The following is a 21984-nucleotide window of genomic DNA, read 5'->3' on the forward strand; positions in this document are numbered from 1 at the left end:
ACAATCTTAAGAGAAAAGCTTTTATTCAATTTCCTACCTCAAAGTCCTGGTTTGATCAATTGCCAGTCCATTCCGAATTCACGATTCAATCGACATAAAAAGCCATGTCCCATCCAGCGCACACAGCAACCGTGCCGCCGGCCGGCGCGGCGCGATGGATCTGCTGGTACTGAGCATTCAAAGCTAGCTAGCCAAGAATATAATAGCGCTACGCTATACGCTTACCATGTATCCTGTGATGTGCGTCGCACACGTACACAAACTGTACAGTATATGCACAGTGCTTCACGAGTCGTCGCAAGCAAAAATACAGCATGCCCTTATTCGACATAAATACCCGTAAAAACTATTCAAAATCCAAGAAAGTCACGCTCATGTGGCTGATACACTGCCAATAATAAATTTAAGTGGATTTGTGGAGAGAAAAGTACTCAGAGAGGGAGAATTTCTTCTTCCATAGAGGGTACCATGGTGGCTTGACCCAAGACTATTTCGGGTTTAATTTAAACCCGAAATAGACTTGGGTTTAACTAAACCTCGCTAGCAGAATACAAAATTAAACCTCGGGTCTAGCTAAACCATAGGTGAGTCTAAAATGGGTTTAAACCTTGGTCTACAGTGGAATACGGGCCACACTGTTACAATGAATGTAGGCCTAAACCCATGTACAGTTATGTACTGTCCATAGTACATAGTTTGGATTACATTCATTTATTGTGATTGCGTCAAAAAATGCTGTCAGATTGTCATGTTTGTTTGCTTGTTTGTTTGTTGTTGTTGTTGGTTTCATTCGAGGGGAGGGGGTGAGTCTGTTTGAGACAAGAAAGTAACAGGATTCTCCACGGGTCTTTCTGTAGTAATGGCCTACCAGGTCCAGTATTTCGATATCCAACATAAAATGCTTTTTAAAATCTTTCTCAGACAGTTAGGATGATAAGTCCTGAGGGTAGCTGACTTCTTTTGTGTTTATCAACATAGTGATCACTTTTGAAAGAAAGCAATAGTGCAAAGTAAAAAAAAAAACAACACAAAAAATGAGAGATCTATGGATAAGCAGCAATATGTGTAAATGTGATTTGTTTGCCTTGTTACTGGTACCAGTGTATCTTAACCACCCCTGTGTTGTACATGTAGTAAGGAATTAATGTAATTCACATAGCGATATCTTTTCTCAGCAGTAACATTCCTCATCCATGTGTGTTCTATCCGTGGCCATGCACTGCTGTGAAAAACACATGTATACAGGCAGATTGGGAGTGTGACAACTGACATAGCCACAACTAACTCTTCACAATCTATGGCCCGAATTCATGAAGGTGGTACAATTGAAACCATAGTTTAAACCATGAACAATTTGTATGGAGTGCGAAGTGTCGCATGGCCTATTTCGTTATGAAATCAGTCATGAAAAATGATAATTTCGTAACGAAATGACAACATTTCATCGATGAAATGATCATTTCGTCAATGAAAAGGTCATTTCATCAACGAAATGACTGATTTCGTAACAAAATAGGCCATGCGACACTTCGCACTCCATACAAATTGTCCATGGTTTAAACCATGGTTTCAATTGTACCACCTTTGTGAATTCGGGCCTAAATGTTGCAGTATAGATGTGCACCACCTGTTACTGAACATCAACTGTACAACTAGAGCTATTTGTTTTTGAGTGGATTTTGTTGTCTGTGTTTCACAATCTGTTTATCAGTGTAAGATGGGGGATGTACATTTAGAAATGGTCTCTGTGCAGTTAAAAAAGATGGGTTGTTTCACAGACATTTAACAGCATTCAGCAGTCAGATTTGATTATTCATTCAGCATTACATGCTATTGATGAGCACAACATGCTCAGTTTTTGCCTGTTTTTCCTTTCACTACACCTGGTACTAATACTAGTAGTGACCCTTTTCAATGTAGCTTAGATGACTATAGTAGATATCCTGAAGAAAATACATAATAAACCCAAAACATAGTTTGTACAAATGTAAATATGTGCTGCATTTTTGGAATACCCCCGATACATACTATTCGTGTACATAGATCTATGCAAAGTACTTCTGATCAGTATTGAAATTTGACAATTACTGTTGATATCCAGTGCCGTCTTCTGACAAAATATGATAGAAATTGCTAGAAGAAAAAAGAGGAAATAACCCCTATATCAAGTCATTTTCATTACTCTGGATGAGTTGCAGCATTTGGTTCAATGCTGTATATACTGTGTTCAGCATTAACCACTCATTTATTCTTGTGTGTGTGTGTGTGTGTGAGTGTGTGTGTATGGGCCTGTTTGTTTGAGTTCAGTTTATACCATTTTTTTTTTTTGCCAGTACATCCATATTCAGAAAGTGGCTTATTCCATCAGTGGGATTGGATTATTTCTTTTTAACCTGTTGAGGATGGACTGATTTTGCTAAAACACACATTTCCCATAGGCATCTGCCTGAGTATACTCGGGCTTTGTCCTCAATGGGTTAAGAAGTGGGCTAACACCAACAATAGGATAAGATTATTTTGGCTTGGGAGATTGAAGGATTAGCACAGCTGAACCAAGGAGAGCAGAAATCAAGTTGTTTTAGGGCTTTGGCAGGGAAATGTGAAAGCTGTGGGCAGCATTGTCATGAATATCCTCTATCTCTTAGGGCTGTAGAAGAGTCAAAATGAAAATTCTGCCTGCAGAGCAAGGGCAAAAAAAATGTGTTATTTAGAAAGGAAATTAGTCTCCTCTATAACAGAAAAAAAAGAAGCCAATATATTAATGTGAATGTTTAGTTATTTGTTGCTCAGAACTTGTCATCCATGATCTACAGAAGAAGGAAGTGAAGTGTTTGCTGTGTGCAGCATCCTAGCACATTTATGAACCGCCGTATTGACAAAAATTGCGTGGTTTTAAGCAATTTTATGGTAAAGTTTTACATGTGACTTGAGACCCTCCATGGTAAATGAGGGATGAATGAGGTTTCAAGTAAATGCATTTGTGATTTGGACCTGAAGTTATTTACCATTTTCAAAACGTATGATATCATGGAGAGCCACTATAATGGTTATGTACGCATAATCAAGTCTTCTGATATTCTTGGTACATTTCTGAACAAAAAAAAGAGAAAAAAATAATCTTGTCAAGTGATTTCAACTATCACATTTTCTGGGTTGTCACTGAGGCTGTGGACCTGAAGTAAATTACCATTTACCCTTTCAAAATGACTTGCGTTGCACCATGGACAACCTCTACAACAGTACGTAAAAATTATGTAGTCTAATATTTATGGTGCTTCGTCGGTATATTATCGGCATTTCATGCAGTGTTTGTGCCACTTTTACTGCTGTGTAGTCTATCCACCAGGTGCAATTGGTGATACTGAGAATTACTCAATTATGCATAGAAAATATACAAAATTGGAATATATTACCAGACTTTTCTATGGGGAAATAATGGGCATTTCTGAACTGTCGTGTATGACCTTCTGTGAGATAGGGACATGAATTTTTCAAATAGGATTTCTATTATTATATGTGAGTATGTGTGTATGTGTGTGTGTGTGGTGGTGGGGGGGGGGGGGGGGGGCTGTTTCCCACTTCTTAAAGGCACATGGTCCCAGTGGTTTAGGTGAATGCATTCGCGGGCGCAAGGCGCAAGTTTCCTATAGAGACCTATGCTATTGACTCCTCTTTAGCGCTTACGCTTTGACCCATTTCCGCGAGTCTGAAGGAGTCCGATCCAAACTTCTTTTGTGATGTCATACTAAGAAGCACATAAGCACGCTTCCTGACATCGCTACAGACTGCGTGATGCGCAGAGAAGACAACGAAGGCAACATTAACTTGCAACACCTACGCGCTTTTATAATACTCTTGATGACAGCACAACTTTGGCAATCTTCGTATCAATGCTAACAGTGATCGGCAGTATCATCCAACAGCGCCTCGCACCATGCGCCTTAAGGGAATCAATAGACACTGCATTCCCCTCAGTTGTACTGTATCCTTAAAGGCTGTGTACAGTTCTGGTCGAGGTGAGGATTCAGCTTTGAACTTTTCGTGAGATATTCAGAAATCACTCTATTAGATGTAAAAAAGCATGCAATTCTAAGGGGTATCAAAAGTTTATTTGATAAAAATCGGTTTTGAAATGGCTGAGATATCCAAAAACAAGGTGAAACAAAGAGCTCGTCTATCCTAATAAAGTTGGGGCATGTCACCTTTTATTATTTCACTTTTTTGGATATCTCAGCCATTTCAAAACCAATTTTCATCAAATAAACATTGAATCCTTCTTAAAATTACATGCTCTTTCATATTTCATAGGAGGTTTCTCACTATCTCACTTAGAAATGTTCAAAATATGAATCCCTTACCTCAACCAGTACTGTACAGTCCCTTTAAAATATCAAAAGTTCCTGGCAACCACAAAGCTTTTCAAGTAAATTGTAATGCATTATGTGTACCTGCAGGTTGATGGAGGAGCTTGTTTTCCTAGGTCCTGGGAGGTAAAATATCCTCAGGATTGAGTAAATTGATAGGACATTGGCCCTATTTGTGTGTGTAGTACAATGCAGACAGTTAGGTTTTGCTCTATTCTGCAGAGCATACCTTGCCTAATGATGTTCAAGGTTGCAGCTATTAAAAGCTATGAATAAAGTACTATCATAAAGTGCCTTTCATTCAGTTGTCTGAGGCTCCCCAGCCAGCACCCCTTTTCCAATTCATGTACAGAAATTGTTAAATTCAACCAGAACATTTGTAGAAATCAATGATTTAGTCATGAGTCACTATATCTGTGAAGAGATTTGTATGACATACTACAAGGAGTGCAAGCTTACTCTACTGTTGTGTATGGGATAGGTTTGTTGGCTCTGACATAGTACACTGACAAGGTTTTATGAAAATGGAGATTTGAAAACTCAGATCCCTGATATGTAAGCAATAAGACATTTTCAATTTCGAGCATTTCTGTGCAAAGATGATCAGATGATAACTGAATAGCGATTGCATGTTATTTTGATGTGAGCACTCTATGCCCTGGTGACTCTGGCCAGTTTCCTCAAAAGATAACAATCATTATCCACAGAGTTCTGTGACAAAGAGCACTTAAGCAGTACAGTCAGGGTTCACAAGATATTTATAGCAATGTGAAAATCTAATGGGGAAATCCTCCTTTTGATACAAACCCCTTGAATTGTTATGCCCTGGAAACTATAAAAAAAAACAACAACTTGCAAAAGCTGAAATGACAAACAAGGAAATTTAGGAACTATTTTACTCCCTTGTATACATACTGTCATTCACACCTGTGGTTTGAGTCCACGGATATGGAGACTTTGACCACATTAAAAAAAAAGTTTGAATTGACACAACTGAAAAGAGGAAGGATATTTGCTGATTTGGGGAAGAAATGTGGTGAATTTGAAGAAAAATTAATTCTGAGGGTGAAAGTTAGTGAATCATCTAACTTAACTTCCTTTATGGATTTCAAATTTTTAACCTTACAGAGGAGTGGCTGAAGCAAAAAAAAATCTTTCAGATATTTCTCTTCCAAAAGGTTTATTCTTTAATATTACTCATGTTTCCTGTCAGCCATTGTTCCAAAGTGTGACATGACTGAACCAAAGTGTCTTCCACATAATATCTAGAAACAACACCCACTATAGTCATAAAGTATCGGATCATTGACTTTTGAGTTTTCCTTTGTGTCAAGCCTGGTCAGACTTTAAAATTCTGGAAACACACTCACCAAATGTGGGAAGTGGAAACAACAGTTTGGGGACTTCCCTTCTCAAACAATGGAGCCTCTCTTGCTGAAATCAATTTGAAGATGCCCTGACTATTCGAAAACTAGGTGAAAATAATTATACCCTGAATTTGTGTGTAATACGATTTACATGTGTATGCACATACCTTTAAAAGCCTCTATTTCCAATTTGATGCAACTCTTTACAAATGTAATGTCAGTCCGTCTGATTTTTTTTTTTCCATTTGAGATTGACAAGTTTAGTCATGAATGGAACACCGAAGGAGAATTGTATTTGTTTGGACAATGCTCAGTACCAAATCTATATACTTTTTTTTTTCCAGATGTGGTAACTTCTTCACTGTCTCAATGACCAATGTTTTTAACTTCCTCATGGCATATTGCTCTGATATCTATGTTATATGGTTGCTAGGAATGAGCCTATAAGTACTAATCTTCTCTCAGAAATAAACTTTAGAAGCAAATAAGCCAAGGAGCTATAAAGCATGAGCCACTGTCACTCACTGTAGTAGTATCAATAATGATGGGGGGGGGGGGGGGAGATCGAACAAACAAAAAACCAAAAACATGTTAAAGATATCATGCAAGGTCTATTTGTCCAATGATAGGGAGGAAAATCAACCCACTCGGTGAAAGAGTTGTGTGATCATGTGACCGCCTGGATGTTATCGTGCTTTCCGCTACTTCCTTCCTGTATTTGGATAGACTGCTCAATACTCGGTATTTGGACACATAACAGCTATTGCTACTTGCAAATTTGTATGCTGTGAGTTGTATAAATTCTAGCATTGTTCGTGAATTTTTACCCAAAGTTGCTGTCAGGCCGAGGAGAGCTGCATTTTGTTGAATGTGCAATAGCTCGCTATAAAATCACTGCAGGATTAGAAAGTTCACACATTGTGCTAGTTCTCGCTGCCAGATTATTCATTCAGTTTGCATTACATATAGATTTTCAGTGAACTTTGATATTTGCCGACCATACATCCAGGATCATCTGAGAAGGAACTATTGGTGTCTATGACAAGAGCTCTGTATAAAAATGTCATGCAATGTAGGTAAGTCTCATATATACATGTTGAAGCCATGCCCATTGACTTAAAAACATGAAATGTTTCTTGTGCAGTGCAATAATTGTGGTAGACTCATTTCATAAGCATTTAACCCGTTGAGAACGGTTTGATTTTGCTTTAACAGGCATTTCCCATAGACGCTTGCCCGAGTATACTCGGGACTCGTCCTCAACGGGTTAATCATGGGGGGGGGGGGGGGGGGAGGGGAGGAGGAGGATTGGTCTTTCTTTGAAATACTGTTATGTGTATTCAATTACTTAACAATGAAAAAAAAAGTTACTCTGTTGGAATACACTTTGTCTCTCTAGACCACAATGTAGTTTCAATGTCCTCATTTGCAAAATTGATAGGTAATTCATATGCAAATTAATGGCTTACCTATATTATGTCCAACAGCGTGTTTGTAAATAATGTTTCGACCAATATCCTTAGAGGAAGGAACTAAAGTATTAAAGTTAATCCACATCATGGTCAAGTTGCCTTCGATATTAAAGACCCAGTGTCGTTGGGATTCATTGGTTGCATGATTATTCGCTGCCCACTGGGGTACATTTGAAAACCACAAATAGCAGCGGTCAGCAAATATGAGTGTGTGCTCATTGGTTATGGTTGACTCCAGTGGAGATTCTCCAGCTGTGCATGTAATAATACACAGAGATCAGTTATAAAAGAGATACACATTTTGTTACAAGTATTCTGGAAAATATCTGAGCCTTGCCAGCCTTCCTACTCCCACGCTAATGGGTCTTTAAATTATGAAGTGAAATCAAGTGAACAAAATGGCAGGAGGGGGGGGGGGGAGGGGAGAGTTGTTAAAATTAGACTCAAAGGGACTGTACAGTACTGGTTGAGGTGGGGATTCATGTTTTGAGCATTCCTAAGTGAGATAATGAGAAACCTCTCATGAAATATGAAAGAGCATGTAATTTTAAGAAGGATTCAACGTTTATTTGATGAAAATTGGTTTTGAAATGGCTGAGATATCCGAAAAAGTGATGATAATAAAAAGTGACAGGCCACGCCTTTTATTAGGATCTCTTAATTGTTTCACCTTGTTTTTGGATATCTCAGCCATTTCAAAACCGATTTTCATCAAATAAACTTTTGATACCCCTTAGAATTACATACTCTTTGACATCTCAGTGAGTGGTTTCTGAATATCTCGCAAAACTTTAAAAGCTAAATCCTGACCTCGACAAGAACTGTACACACCCTTTAAAGCCTTACAATCATGGCGAGTGGTTTGTGCGGCACGGAGACGAACGCAACAAGCTGCCTCCCCCATTCTGTATCAAATGTTGTGACACCGAATGAGAATAGCGTTGGTTAAACATGTCAGCGAACACACACGGGTCTTACCCAAGAGGGCTGTCCGAGCCACGCGAAGCTTCTGAAGGAATCCGAATGGACGCACACTCGACACAGTGCGCATGCGCATGAAGAGAGGCCAAAAGAGCCAAGTGTCTTCTGGGGCCTCTCTCCTCCAATCACCGCAGCTCGCGGTCACAATGTTTTGTGTATGATGCGTACACACTGGTATACTCAACGAACAGTCCCACATGTTTATGGATAGCACTGCAGTCTGGCATTGCGCAATTGCATGCACAAATTTTGTTTGTTCAGAGGAGTTACGCAATAACGTACCATTAGGGGTGACGATCGTCCGACTTTAAAATAAGAAAGTAAAGTAAAAGAAGCTTCATTCCAGTAATATTAATTCATATCAAATAATCACAATAATGCAAACCCCCAAAGTTTCCTCATATTTCCTCATGGTTGAGTGAATGCAGCAGTGTAAGTGGAACATATCAGTGAAGTATGAATTGGAAGAAAATCAGACAATCCATTCAAAAGTTTTGAATTTTTAGCTCACCTGAGCCAAAGGCTCAAGTGAGCTATTGCGATCGCCCTTCGTCCGGCGTCCGTCGTGCGTCGTGCGTCGTGCGTCGTCCGTCGTCCGTCGTCCGTCGTCCGTCGTCCGTCGTCCGTCGTGCGTCGTGCGTAAACTTTTTACATTTTCATCTTCTTCTTGAAAACCCCAAGACCGATTTTCATCAAACTTGGCAGGTAGCATCCCTAGGGGGTTAGGAACTCAATTTGTTAAAATGGGCACCATGCCCCACCCAGGGGGCCCCCAGGGGGGCCCAAACCCCCCAAAATTAAGGAATCTGTAAAAATCTTCTTCTCTAGAACCAGAAGTGATAGAGCTAAGTTAATAATATGAGTTAGTACATTGATGACTGTAGTTTCAAGTTTGTTCATGGCAGAATCAGGGGTGCCCCCCTTGGGACCCAGGGGGGGGGGGGGGGTGGGGAAGGGTTCTAATGGGGCCTAAATTGTACATTTTCATCTTCTTCTTGAGAACTCCATGACCCATTTTCACCAAACTTGGCAGGTAGCATCCCTAGGGGGTTAGGAACTCCATTTGTGACCGGCGACAACGGTTTCAGGCAAAAGTCGGGAATTTTGAAAATTCATTTTTTGACTGAATCACATTGCCCATTTCCTGAGCTTTGCATTGATATAAAACACTTGTATTCTTCGGCACCATAAGTTGACATAGAAAGAGAAATAAAATGCACTTTTTAGGTTGTTAGCCTGTCAAAATTGCGAGAAAACGGGCTTTGAAGATTCACCTCTTTCTCAAAGACAATGTCCGAGTGGCGATAAAAGGGGAGAATCACCCATCCGTACGATGGTGCCAATCGATGTTAAGCTCCGCCTCTAGCAACCACATCGCCTTCTGATTGGCTCACTGAGAGAGTCAAATTTCCCGGGCACCTTCCTCGGCGTATGGAGCCAAAAAACAATGCGTTTCACTCGGGTTTAATACAGTACGTCTTTCAAGATGGCGAATACGATAATTGCACGTACAGCTGTATGGTGTACATGTACATGTGTATTTGGTGCACGCATTACGCAATGGCATGGACACGCCATGACCGTGTGCATGTACACTGTAACAGGAGCGGTGGCGAGTCCACACATTTACAAATCGCGTTTTCATTGTGGTTGATTTGTATATATCATTGGCGACCCTGTTGAAGGCAGAAAATTGCTAGTGCTGGCAAGGGTCACGCTTCCTGTTTGTTTTGTTTTTACAAGACATGCATATGTTGCTTTGTTCGGTGGTGCTAATTAAATTGAAACAAACAAACAAACAAACACGACTCGTTAGTTTGGTGCGATCTTGACGTGTAGTATTTGAATATAATTAGTCACATGTGACCGCTCCTTTCCTCTCATCTACCTTCCATTGAGTCAGTCTGCTGTCATAAGTTTTACTACATGTACAAGTAGACAAATTTGAGAATATCTAGTTTTCTTTTCACACGGTTATGTCATGCTACATGATTTTTGTTTCACTTCCGTTGTCGAACATTGCGATAGAATAGTTTGGATAGAGAGCCAAACGAAGAGCACGCACTACAGAGCAAACGTATATAAACCACTATAGCAAGAACAATATAGCGTGTAATCGTGCACGCGTGGACAAAGCATTCCCCAAACGCTGCAACTGGTGTCTCCGAAAGCCGAATTATGTAAATGTATGCGACGCACCAGCCAATCGCATGCGAGACCCTGCGCCGTAGCAACGCTGGGGATATTGGCGCAGCGTTCGAAAGAAGCTTGAAACTGACGAGTGCGATCCAACATAGGGTGCTTAAAATTCCATTTTCGATAGGAAAAAGTTAGTCTTATGCTATGAAATTTAGTATAGATGTAGAAAACATATCAAAGATTTGATTTCTGCAAAAAACCTAAATCGACAAAAATAATGGTCAAAATCTTTGTACCCCGCCTAGGAGGGAATTTGCTCTTGCGACTTTTGCCTGAAACCGTTGTCGTGGGTCACATTTGTTAAAATGGGCACCATGACCCACCCAGGGGGCCCCCAGGGGGCCCAAACCCCCAAAAATTAAGGAATCCGCAAAAATCTTCTTCTCTAGAACCAGAAGTGATAGAGCTAGGTTAATACTATGAGTTAGCACATTGATGACTGTAGTTTCAAGTTTGTTCATGGCAGAATCAGGGGTGCCCCCCTTGGGACCCAGGGGGGGGGGGGGGGTGAGGAGGGGTCCTAATGGGGCCTAAATTGTACATTTTTATCTTCTTCTTGAGAACCCCATGACCCATTTTCACCAAACTTGGCAGGTAGCATCCCTAGGGGGTTAGGATCTCAATTTGTTAAAATGGGCACCATGCCCCGCCCAGGGGGCCCCCAGGGGGCCCAAACCCCCCAAATGAAGGAATCTTTAAAAATCTTCTCTAGAATCAGAAGTTATAGAGCTGAGATAATACTATGAGTGAGTACATTAATGACTGTAGTTTCAAGTTTGTTCATAGGAGATCCAGGGGTGCCCCTCTTGGGGGTAGGGGGGGGGGGGGTGGTTGGAAGGGTCCAAATGGGGGCCTGAATTGTACATTTTCATCTTCTTCCTGAAAACCTCATGATGAATTTTTGTCAAACTTGGCAGGTAGCATCCCTAGGTGGTCAGGATCTCAATTTATCAAACTGGGCACCATGCCCCACCCAGAGGGCCCCAGGGGGCCCCAATTCCCCCAAATTAAGGAATCTTGAAAAAATTGGGCCCTTATTGTACATTTTCATCTTCCACTTGAGAATGCCTCGTCAAATTTTGGTAGAGCTGTGAATAATTTAGATTAGTGACTGCGTGAAAGGTGAACTTGCGATACTCAGGTGAGCGCTAGACCCGCGGGTCTCTTGTTAAAGTTTTGGTGCTGTCTTCGCTGTACTGATGGGAAAGAGAATTCAACAATGTTTTCATTTTCCATTGTTGTTCTGTAGTGACTTTGTTTTCTCATCCAGCAGTGGTGGCAGCAAGACTTTAAAAATTCACAACTTTTGTACATATTTACCAATTTTCTCAAACTTCACTGATGTGTACTACTCAGGTATTTAACTACTGTTAGCAAAACTTGTAAGTGGAAAAATGAGCAAAGAAAATGGGATTCCATCAGGATTTTTCTGTGCTCATTTTTCCATGAATAAATTATATTCACTTCTGGTCAGTTTCCCTGTGTTTGGTGTTATCAAAAATTGTCTGTCAAAATTTTGAATGTTTTTTTTTCTCTGTCATCTGTGTTGTATTTTCTTTGTCCAGCTATCCATATAAAAGTTTGTCATGATTTTGATCCCAAACATGCTGATGTAAAGAAGGCTAACTGTAAAACAAGGAATGTTTGCATGCAGTTTAATTTTGTGAATTTTAAAAGAGACAAGATTTGCAAAATTAAAATGCATGTGAAAGTTCTTGTCTACACTATATGCATTGAATGACAGTGACAATTTGTGCGAATTTCTTGCTGCGAAAAAGGCAGTTGGCTCCAATTTGCAAAAATTTCATGCTGTGAAAATATCTTGTGTTTATACCAGAAACAAAGCCAGGCTAGGAGAAATTAGTGGCTTCTACAAATCCTGGAGCAGTCTTGTGGTTGTAGCATGTGGTTAGACCGCTTGAGCCCAAGTTTTTAGGTTTGTGGGAGTGACTGTCTCTCATTAAGGCAATAAATGTCTTCTCTGATGAAAACTTTTAATCCTGATGACACTTTGTACATCCAAGAGTTTGACTCAAGGTAGGAAGTAGGTCTCCTATGCACCGTCTTCATGTTGGGAAGTAATTAACGGAAACCAAAACTGTTCTCATTTTGGATTGCAGCCGAACTGTCAGGGGAAAGATTTTAAAGGTTAGCATGAATTGATGAAAATCTGAACCAAGCCGGCAAAGAATGGGGAGGCTAAAGTTTCTCATTTGGTTTTATTGTTTTAAACGTTGAGATCTGTCTCTGGCAAGTGACAAAAAATTGGAAACTATGCATGGATTACTCTGAATACATTATGTGCACTCAATATATATATATATATATATATATTAGTTTTCTTCATATTGACTTTTCATGGACTAGAAGAATTAATTTCTGCATGTTAATTCCTGGGAGCCAGATTATCTCTTTCACAGGAACCCATAATAAATGCACAAAATGTGCAAAGAGTTGAACACAACTTTGTCACAAATTTGACTCCATTCCCTTGTGATCAGTGTTTGACAGGGCATTCAGATGCAAAAAATTTATACTAGAACGGTATAGCTATACCGAAACGGTATTGCTATATGATGAATTTATACATCTGAACGCTGACTAACGAAACGATGTATAACAAAACGACGTATAGCGAAACGATGGTCAGAGCATCGTTTCAAACTAGAACTCGATAACGAATCAGCATTCCCTGTGCGTCTGAACGTATGGTGACCATAGAACGGTATAACTGGGCGGGGCTTAATGGGACCCCGCACGAAAGATGACCCCACAGCTGTCACTCAGCATGCGCAGTGGGAAACTGCACATCTATACGACGTTTACCAGAACGGTCGAAATAAATGTCTGAACTGTCTGTTGGCTATACGATGATTCTTTCTACGTCATTTCGTTACCAAGTTTTGGTATAAAATGGCATGCGTCTGAAAAGGGGGTAAAATTTGCCAAAGCTGCAACTTCATGCCCAATTTTATTTAAATCTTGTGTGATATTCACAAACAATTTTTTTGTACTTAAAGGGAACCAAAACCCAAAGAGCAATGTGGATTGAGTGAAAGCAGCAACATTAGTAGAACATATCAGTGAAAGTTTGAGGAAAATCCGGACAATCGATGCCGAAATTATGAATTTTTAAAGTTTTGGTGTTGGAACCATTGGATGAGGAGACTTCTAGAGGTTATGACGTATGAGTGGACAATAATAAGAAGAAGTACAAAGAAATTTTAAAAAATCATTTTTCTAGCATAATGAAAGAGCACTTGACTAACCGCTTTCAGAAACCAGGGGGAGTAATTGCTTCCCTTAACATTTGTCAGTATCAAGTTGATGGAATGTGTTATTTTCATGAAAAATGAATTTTTGTGGAATTCTCTTTACATTTTCTTTATATTGTTGTCCACTCATACGTCAGTATAAGCTCTAGTAGTCTCCTCATGCAGCGGTTCCAACACCAAAACTTTAAAAATTCATAACTTTTGCATCCATTGTCCGATTTTCCTCAAACTTTTACTGATGTTCTACTAATGTTGCTGCTTTCACTCAATCGACATTGCTCTTTTGGTTTGGGTTCCCTTTAAAGGAATCATACAATTTTGGTTGAGACCTAATTTGAGGTTTCCAACATTTTTTGGTGAGATAATGAGAAACTTCTTATGAAATATGAAAGAGCATGTAATTCCATAAGGAATTCAACATTTATTTGATTAAAATTGGTTTCAGGGCAATTCTGATAAAGTGTGGGACCCACACTTTATTATGATTGCTTTGTTTTACTTTGTTTTTGGATGTTTCAGTCATTCCAAGCCCAATTTTCATCAAATAAACTTTGAATTCCTCTTAGAATGGTGTGCTCTGTACTATTTCATACGTGTTTTCTTGGTATCTCACAAAAAGTTAATAGCCCAATTCTCATCTCCACCAATACTGTACTATCCCTTTAACACTGAAACTCCTGTTGACACCAGGACAAGGTTTCATGTCAACAAACCAGTGTCCAGTACAAAATTGTACTTCACAATGTTTACATATCCATAATGCCTGTTTAGGCAAAATACAATTAAGCTGTATACAGTTGGGTTCACATCTAGATCTCTTTACCTTAAGGTTTTCAAAACTTGAAGTTTTGTAAACTACGATGGTCCCCTAGGGGACTAAACTTCAAGTTAGAGTAGATGTAGACGCACATAGTTTTGAAAACTACGACAAAACCTTAAGGCGAAGACACCACGAGAACACCATGAGAACACCATGAGATTTCTTAAGTAAGGTATTGTCGTAGTTTCGTTGTGGTTTTGGGAATGCCCCCCCACAGAGAGCTAAAACTATGACAAATGTGAATGGAGTTTTGTTAACCACAACGCTCTTGTAGTTTTGAGTGACCTTTATTTTCTATCGTAGTTAGCATTAACTTGAAGTTTTACTAATTGCATGTAGGTGTGAACGGCATCGGAGTTTTGTCGTGGTTAAGGGAAGGAATTTTTGTGATTGTAGTTAGTATACTAGTAACTTGAAGTTTTGGGATAGGTGTAGACATGGCTTATGATAGTCAAGGATATGGAAGCACAAGGTACATTGTATGGAGAATGGTATTTTCTGCCAGTGAACCCACTTCATGTCTATATTGGTCTGCTTCCTCAATAATCATCTCAATTTCTCGCAAGGTTTCACATAAACTCATCAGTCAAGAGGCAATAAATACATTAATGACACAATCATCTGTACACTTTATATTCCGAGATGTCTGCATAAAAGATGTTATGGTTGTGTGGCAAAGGTGATAATGCTTTGTCAGGTGGTACACAGTGTATAATGATGATGATCAGATTCTCTGTGGTTGAATTGTGCATTGTCATTTTTATAGGTTTTAACCACTTTGATGATGCTTTATGATTCTGTGCAGGTGATTTTGCTTTATTTTAAAAAGGATACAATGACTTTCCCCATTTCCCTCCTGTTGTCAGATCTTTTTTTAATCGCTGATGAATCACTGATATGTGAGGTTGAGTTCATCCTGGATTTGATATTTCACATTCTACTTCATATTCACTTCCATCATTGTGGCAAGTGACTTGGATAATCAATATGCATGTAATTGCCAATTCTTTAGTTCTCTTGCTTTCCTGTATGGTGCAGTTTGATGTTACAGATTCATTATTAGAAAAAAAAACAACAACACTTAGCTTTTTGTGTATTTTATTAAATTATGCAATGGTTTCCATTTGATACAAATCAAAAGTGTGAAATTTAAACATGTCCACATGTGAGAAAAATTATAGGTAAAACCAGTAAAGACTAGCAAATAAGGAAATCCTGATGTGTTTAAAAGTGTTGTAGCTCCATGGTTCAAGCAAAACTATTTTTTTTTTTCAGAGATGTATAGGCCTACATTTTTAGTGCATGTAAAAATAATTCAAAACGTAAGTTAGTCTGAGAAGGCAGAGCGAAATTTCACAAGCATCACAATGAAAATTGGATATAATTCAGACGAAAATCAAGGAAGATACAATGTATGAATTTGTAAAGAACTCTTTGCTAATTCCTACAAAATGGTTCTTGAACAGTCAGTATGCTGATGAGCTGTTAATTTGGTCATTGCTTCACAATTTGCAAATTTTATAGCTCGCACATAAAACCTAATGTATCGGACATATTCAGTATGACAAATAATGAAAATTTGTGTCAGTTTTTTGTACATGATCAATGAATATTGTGAGGTGATGACATCATCAGCTCACTCATTTGCACGTAATCAGCTGCTTGAAAACTTTTATTCCAAAAGTGAGCGATTCTTTGAAATTGTTTAATAACATTTTGAATACTTTAAATCCGAATTTGATAAAGTGTTCATTGTTGTTCCTGTAAATTGTGTCATTTTTTCTTTTTGTTTAATCAAGTTATTTCTGGTCCAGAATCGTCCCTTGAGGAGATCATCACTTAAAGGGACCCATCTCGCATTCCTTGTCATGAATGCTTTTATTTCCATGTTATCCCCTGCAGGTTTTACGGGGAGCGTCCACAGCCTCCTTATCCATGATCCTTTCAAATCCCTTGTTGTCCCATGCCAGTTTTACAGGGAGTGTCCACAGCCTCCTTATCATGAATGCTTTTATTGCCAAGAAATCCCATGCCGGTTTTATGCGGAGCATCTACAGCCTCCTTATCCATAATGCTTTCATTCCCATGTCGTTCCCTGCAGGTTTCACGGGGAGTGTCCACAGCCGACAGGAGCATCTGAAACCCAACAAATTCCTCCCGGGCAGGACGGCCTTTGAGGTCGTCTCGGCCAAGACCATGAAAGATGGGTACAAGAAGTTTGTGGTAGGTTGCATGCATTTTTATTTTTAAAAAAAAGTCCCAAAGACCAGTTTTCATGCCTGGGTGGCCAAACTTGGGACTGATGTTAATATGTAGTATTTCTTTACTCTGCTGTTAATATTAGACATATATTTTCAGAAGATGAATTACAGACTGAAGGTAATAACCATGAAGAATGATGATGCAAACAGTCACATTGAGGAAAGTCATAAATTCAGTAATGGTAATGAGGACAATTTAGTAACAAAGATAATGAAAATGATCACAGTAGTTTTATCAAAACACTTGTAGTAATAGTTGTTTTATTTTTTCCTACAACATGCTGAAAAGCGAAATAAGAAGACAGATATAGATGAAGTTTTGTTTTTATGCATGCCTTCTGTATGCCAGTCATAGAGAAGTGCAGTGCTCTTGCTTCTTATTTCTTATTATTCTGGCTTTGTGTTTGTGAAATGAATTGGTAGTGAAAGTGGTTTTTTGTAAAGAGACAAAACAAAACTGCAGTTTTTGACATTTACCTAATATGTACAGTTTGTATGTCAATATCATTCATAGAGTCATACTGCTTCATGTGGGAGAATTTGCATACATTCTTGTTGCGTGTTGATTGAGAAGATACGTCGTACGTGTGACTAATGTTTACTTTTATTAGGAATCTGACATAAGACCATACCAAGGTAAATCATTTTACTACCTGATCAAGCAGTTCACACTGACATGAAAATGCTACATCCACTGGGGATAGTTACAAGTAAATGCCGGTCAGCAACTTGATTTAAAGGACAAGTTCACCTTCATAGACATATGGGTTGAGTGAGTGCAGCAATATTAGTAGAACACGTCTGTGAGAGTTTGAGGAAAATCGGGCAATCCGGTCAAAAATTATGAAATTTTGGAGTTTCTACTCAGTCACAGCTGGATGAGAAGACTACTATAGCTTGTGATGTCACATGTGTACAATGATATAAAGAAAAAATGAAGAAAGTTCAACATACTTTCACTTTTCTGGCATAACCAAAGAAGACGCGACTTCTCATTTTCAGAAGGCAGGGGGAATAATATAACCCTTAACATACGTCAGTAGCAAGTCAAAGAAATGTGCACTTTCTTCAAAATGTAAAGTTTTGTGAAATTCTCTTTTTATTTTCCTTATACGTTGTACACATGTGACATCGTACACTGAAGTAGTCTTCTCATCCAGCAGTGACTGCATAGTGCTCAGATACGTACTTTAAAACTTCATAACTTTGGAACGGATTGTCGAATTTTCCCCAAACTTTCACTGATGTGTTCTACTAATATTGTTGAATTCTCTCAGTCCATATGTATATGAGGGTGAACTTGTCCTTTAAACATAACGTTAGGAGACCATTTGTAATGTTCTTCTATGTGCAGAACACTCTTGGGAATGTTCCCCCAGTGGGGAACATTTTTAGTTGTGAAATGCAAATGTGGGGAGGAAGCGTATAATGAAATTAGGTCACGCAAGTTAGGTGTGCACTGCCTGCATGAGGTGCAATACTGGCTAACTCAGCATATGGTTCTGCAAAGATAGTTTCTAGCTGTGGGTGTGTTGATGATGCTGCAAAAATGGTTACTATGGAAAATTCAAACTGAAAGTGTACTTTTGCAGTAATTTGACTATACAGGCGACTCCCGTTGTATGACAGTGTCCTGGGGATCAGCAGTTTTCTTTTGTAAGAGTGGAATAGCTTAACAATAAAGTATGTAAAGATATAGACAATGATTTTGGAACCTGAATATTTCCTTCTTTGTGTAAAGAGTTTTGCTTTTAATAGAGCTCTGTGTTTGTTATACTGGCAGTGTACAGTACAATGATCAGATATATAATGACTCATATTTGTCCAGAACAACAAATAAACTGTTTGTTGTCTGGGTTTAACATACTAGAATAATGAGACTATTAACTCCTCTGCTCTGTCCTAGGACCCATCCTCAATAGCATTTGAAACCCAAGTGAAGATCCTCCTGCTGCTCACTCTCAGGCCAGATCTTCCATCTTCCACATACTGTCACTATAGGGCTCACATGGGTAAATAATTCCCCATAGAGACGTGTGTTAAAATTCAAAATTCAAAAAATTCTGTAAAATAGCTGGGAGAAATGAGTTGTTTCATCTTCACTAACCTGGATAAGTGAGAAATACCCTTTCATACATAAAATTTCCAAGGCTGGTTCTTCAGCTCAAACTCTGTCCAAGGGTCCACAAAGCCAGACTACGAGTTTTTTTCACTCAAAAAATCACCTATTTTCTGTACATGCACGCATTGAAATATAGTCCTTTCAAATTCCATGAAAAAAAGCTTTCATCTTCCAACCGAAAATGCAGTTTGTAGAGGAATTCATACACCATATCTCCAGCTATTCAGTTTTTTGCCATACTGCATTTCTGACTTTTAATTAATTTTTTCTTCATTTGTTTTGGATTCTTTTGTACGATTTTGTGAAGGGGTCAGGGACGCTGCAGGGACATCCCATTTTATTTACAGGTGTGAGCCCTATAGAGTGCCTATGATGGCTGGCAATGGTGGAAGTTATTACACCATGACTTTTCACAGAAATGTTGATAATTCATATGCATGTAGAATACGTTGCCTGTACATCAAATGTACCTGACAGCATGCAAGTAATAATTCTAAATAACAGCCAGCATTATGAAATTGAGCTATCACTTGAAATCAACATTGAAGTGTTCCAAACTTTTCAGTGCTGTGCAGATGTGTTATCATTGAACGTGCACTGGTTTCGTTTTTTGAATGGGATATGATGCACGGACCTTTCTTTATGAAATCAAACTCATGTTTATGGCCATGATTCTTAGTTGTATCCTATCTCTGCCATTTCCAGAAAGTCAGATACAAGCGCCAAATAATTATAATGAATTTCGTGCTGTGGGCATATCCCTTATATGATAGCTTGCACATTATACTGTGAAAGCTTGTACTTTCGCGTACAGATACTTTCGCAAATGAGGAGGTCACAGACTTTTTTGTGAGATGTTTTTGTGTTTTGACGTCAGAGCTGTAATAAGCGAACTAATATATCTTAGCGTGTGATGATATTTTCGTGTGTTGTGAAAATCACGACCCCACAGTGATTCGCGAAATTCAAGAAACAGCTTTACAGTATGCACAGCATGTTTTAAAAAGCAAGAAATTGAATTGTATGCTATGTATGTATGCTTTTTGAAGTCTGACTTGATAATCATAGATAAATTGATTTGTTTCAGAGATTTTCCACCTTTCTGCATGCCCATAGAGGAAAGCATGCCTACCTGTTCTCAGTCATGGCGTGACATGGTAGTCTGATAATAAGTTGTGTTTTCCTTTTCCACTCAGCTGTACAGCATTGCTGTGCAGCGTACCATCGGGAGTGACACATCTCAGGCGATCATCGAGCGGCGCTACTCGGAGTTCCACGAGCTGAACAAGGACCTCCGTCGCCGCTTCCCCCACATCATGGACAGCGTCATCTTCCCCAAGAAGGCGGTGACGGGGAACTACAAGCACCAGTTCATCGCGGAGCGCAGTCGCGCCTTCGAGCACTTCCTGACGCAGATCTTCCAGCACGAGGACATCCGCACGAGCGCCGAGTTCCAAGAGTTCTTCTACAACCAGGACCTGCGGCGGGCCTACAACTACATGCTGAAGCGCAACTTTGAGGAGGCACTGCCCTTCCTGCAGAATGCCCTGCACCTCCAGGAGAAGATGATCGGTGAGCGGCACCAGGATACGATAAGGACGCTCTGTGCCATCATTGTGGTTTACCTCTCTAGGCTGGAGAGCCAGCCGCACGTGCTGGGCTACGCGGAGAAAGCCCTGTCGGACATTGGCGACGACCAGACAAACCCCTTCTTGATTCCGCTCCTCCAGACACTGATTGGCGTGAGGTGGCGTCTCCACAAGGATAAGCGAGACTTAGAGGCAAGACTAGCGCAGTACGTCAAACCTGGCCTGCCAACGTGCGACATGCCAACTCTAGAAGAACTCATCATGCAGAGCCTGTCCCACTTATAGGCAGGTTTTCCTGCCATCAAGTTCCTGTTTCAGTATATTTATGTGCTATTGCTGAGTTGGAAAGAAGAAGGAAGAGAATTCTCTTGCCAAATGTCACATGCTGTTGTAAATTTATCATATAGGTGTTAAAAAAATGCTTTATGTAACGCAACTTGTCTAAGTTTAAAATTTTATCACTCGCCAAACTAATGTGAAACCCCCAACTTTTCTTACAGTTTAGATTTACAGTATGAACACTGGGAGTACCACAATGTTCGTTGTATTCCTTCCTGGGGTAACTATACCTCAAGTACTATTTTGATTTGTTCCTTTGATTTTGGGGGAGTTTCACAGTCTGTGCATGTGCAATACCCACAATAATTCAACCAAACACTGCTTCAAAAAGAAGAGGCTTTTAGCCTAGTCTACACCGACTCAAAAGCAACCTTATTTTACATTTGCTACATCTAACTAATGCTTACGTGTTAAGGGCATGTGTGTCACATTCATACTGTGAAATATCATACATGTTGCACACTTGTATATATTATAAGGCACATTCCTAACATATGATATTTAGAGAAAAAAAGCAACACCCAAGGAAACAAACAAGGCCCTATTTGCCAGCTGGAAAATGAAAGGTTAAAGATAAAGTTGGCATTTACACTGTTTTTTTATATTTTTCCTCTCTCTCTCTCTCTCTCTCCATTCACCACCATCATTTGTAGAGCGTGGTATGATGGCCTTTGCAAAATATGTATTATAATCTCTTTCCTTGTATTATTTTCACACTAGAGCCAGAGGAGTATATGTTAGCAGCATCCTTATCTACCGTTATGTGGCAGCTTGTATGTTCCACAAGTTCAGTCCCAGGATGTTTTTTCCCCTGGAATGAAGTCAAAAGTTTGCTAATTCGTGTTCAAAGGTGTCTTTTTGTCAATGCCTAAATGTTACGGCAACTTGTAGATCCTCACACTTGTCAGTCAGGCAAGGTAACCTAGCTCTGTGTTCATTTTATTTTCTGCATATATGTTGCCTTTCAACTGAATCTTTGCAGGCAACAGAAACTATCTATCAACAATCAATGGATGCAGATTGTCAAATGAATAAGCCAGTTTGGAGTTTGCTCATGGGCACATTGGTGTGGATGACCTTTACTTTTTCTCAGTCGGTTAGGGGCACTTCACTCATGTTCAGAGTGACATGAATGCATTTAAGCTCTGTGTAACAATTTATTGGAATCTTCAATCCTGTTCAAACAAAGAATAAA

At 39.4% G+C, this 21984-nt stretch overlaps 1 protein-coding gene across 1 annotated transcript in view; it reads left to right on the plus strand.

The window, feature by feature from the left end:
• Positions 1–21414, plus strand: part of LOC139713952 (sorting nexin-21-like) — a 28592-nt gene extending 7178 nt beyond the window's left edge. Inside the window, exons 2-3 of the mRNA XM_071625672.1 lie at positions 16580–16701; positions 20058–21414. Of these exons, the coding sequence (XP_071481773.1) occupies positions 16580–16701; positions 20058–20735 (800 nt within the window). The 3' untranslated portion in view covers positions 20736–21414. The remainder of the gene's footprint in view (positions 1–16579; positions 16702–20057) is intronic.
• Positions 21415–21984: the final 570 nt, after the last annotated feature.

Source organism: Diadema antillarum, unplaced genomic scaffold (assembly GCF_040938485.1).
Source record: "Diadema antillarum isolate AM-2024a unplaced genomic scaffold, OU_Dant_1.0 seq00002108_RagTag, whole genome shotgun sequence".
Classification (NCBI taxonomy): Eukaryota; Metazoa; Echinodermata; class Echinoidea; order Diadematoida; family Diadematidae; genus Diadema; species Diadema antillarum.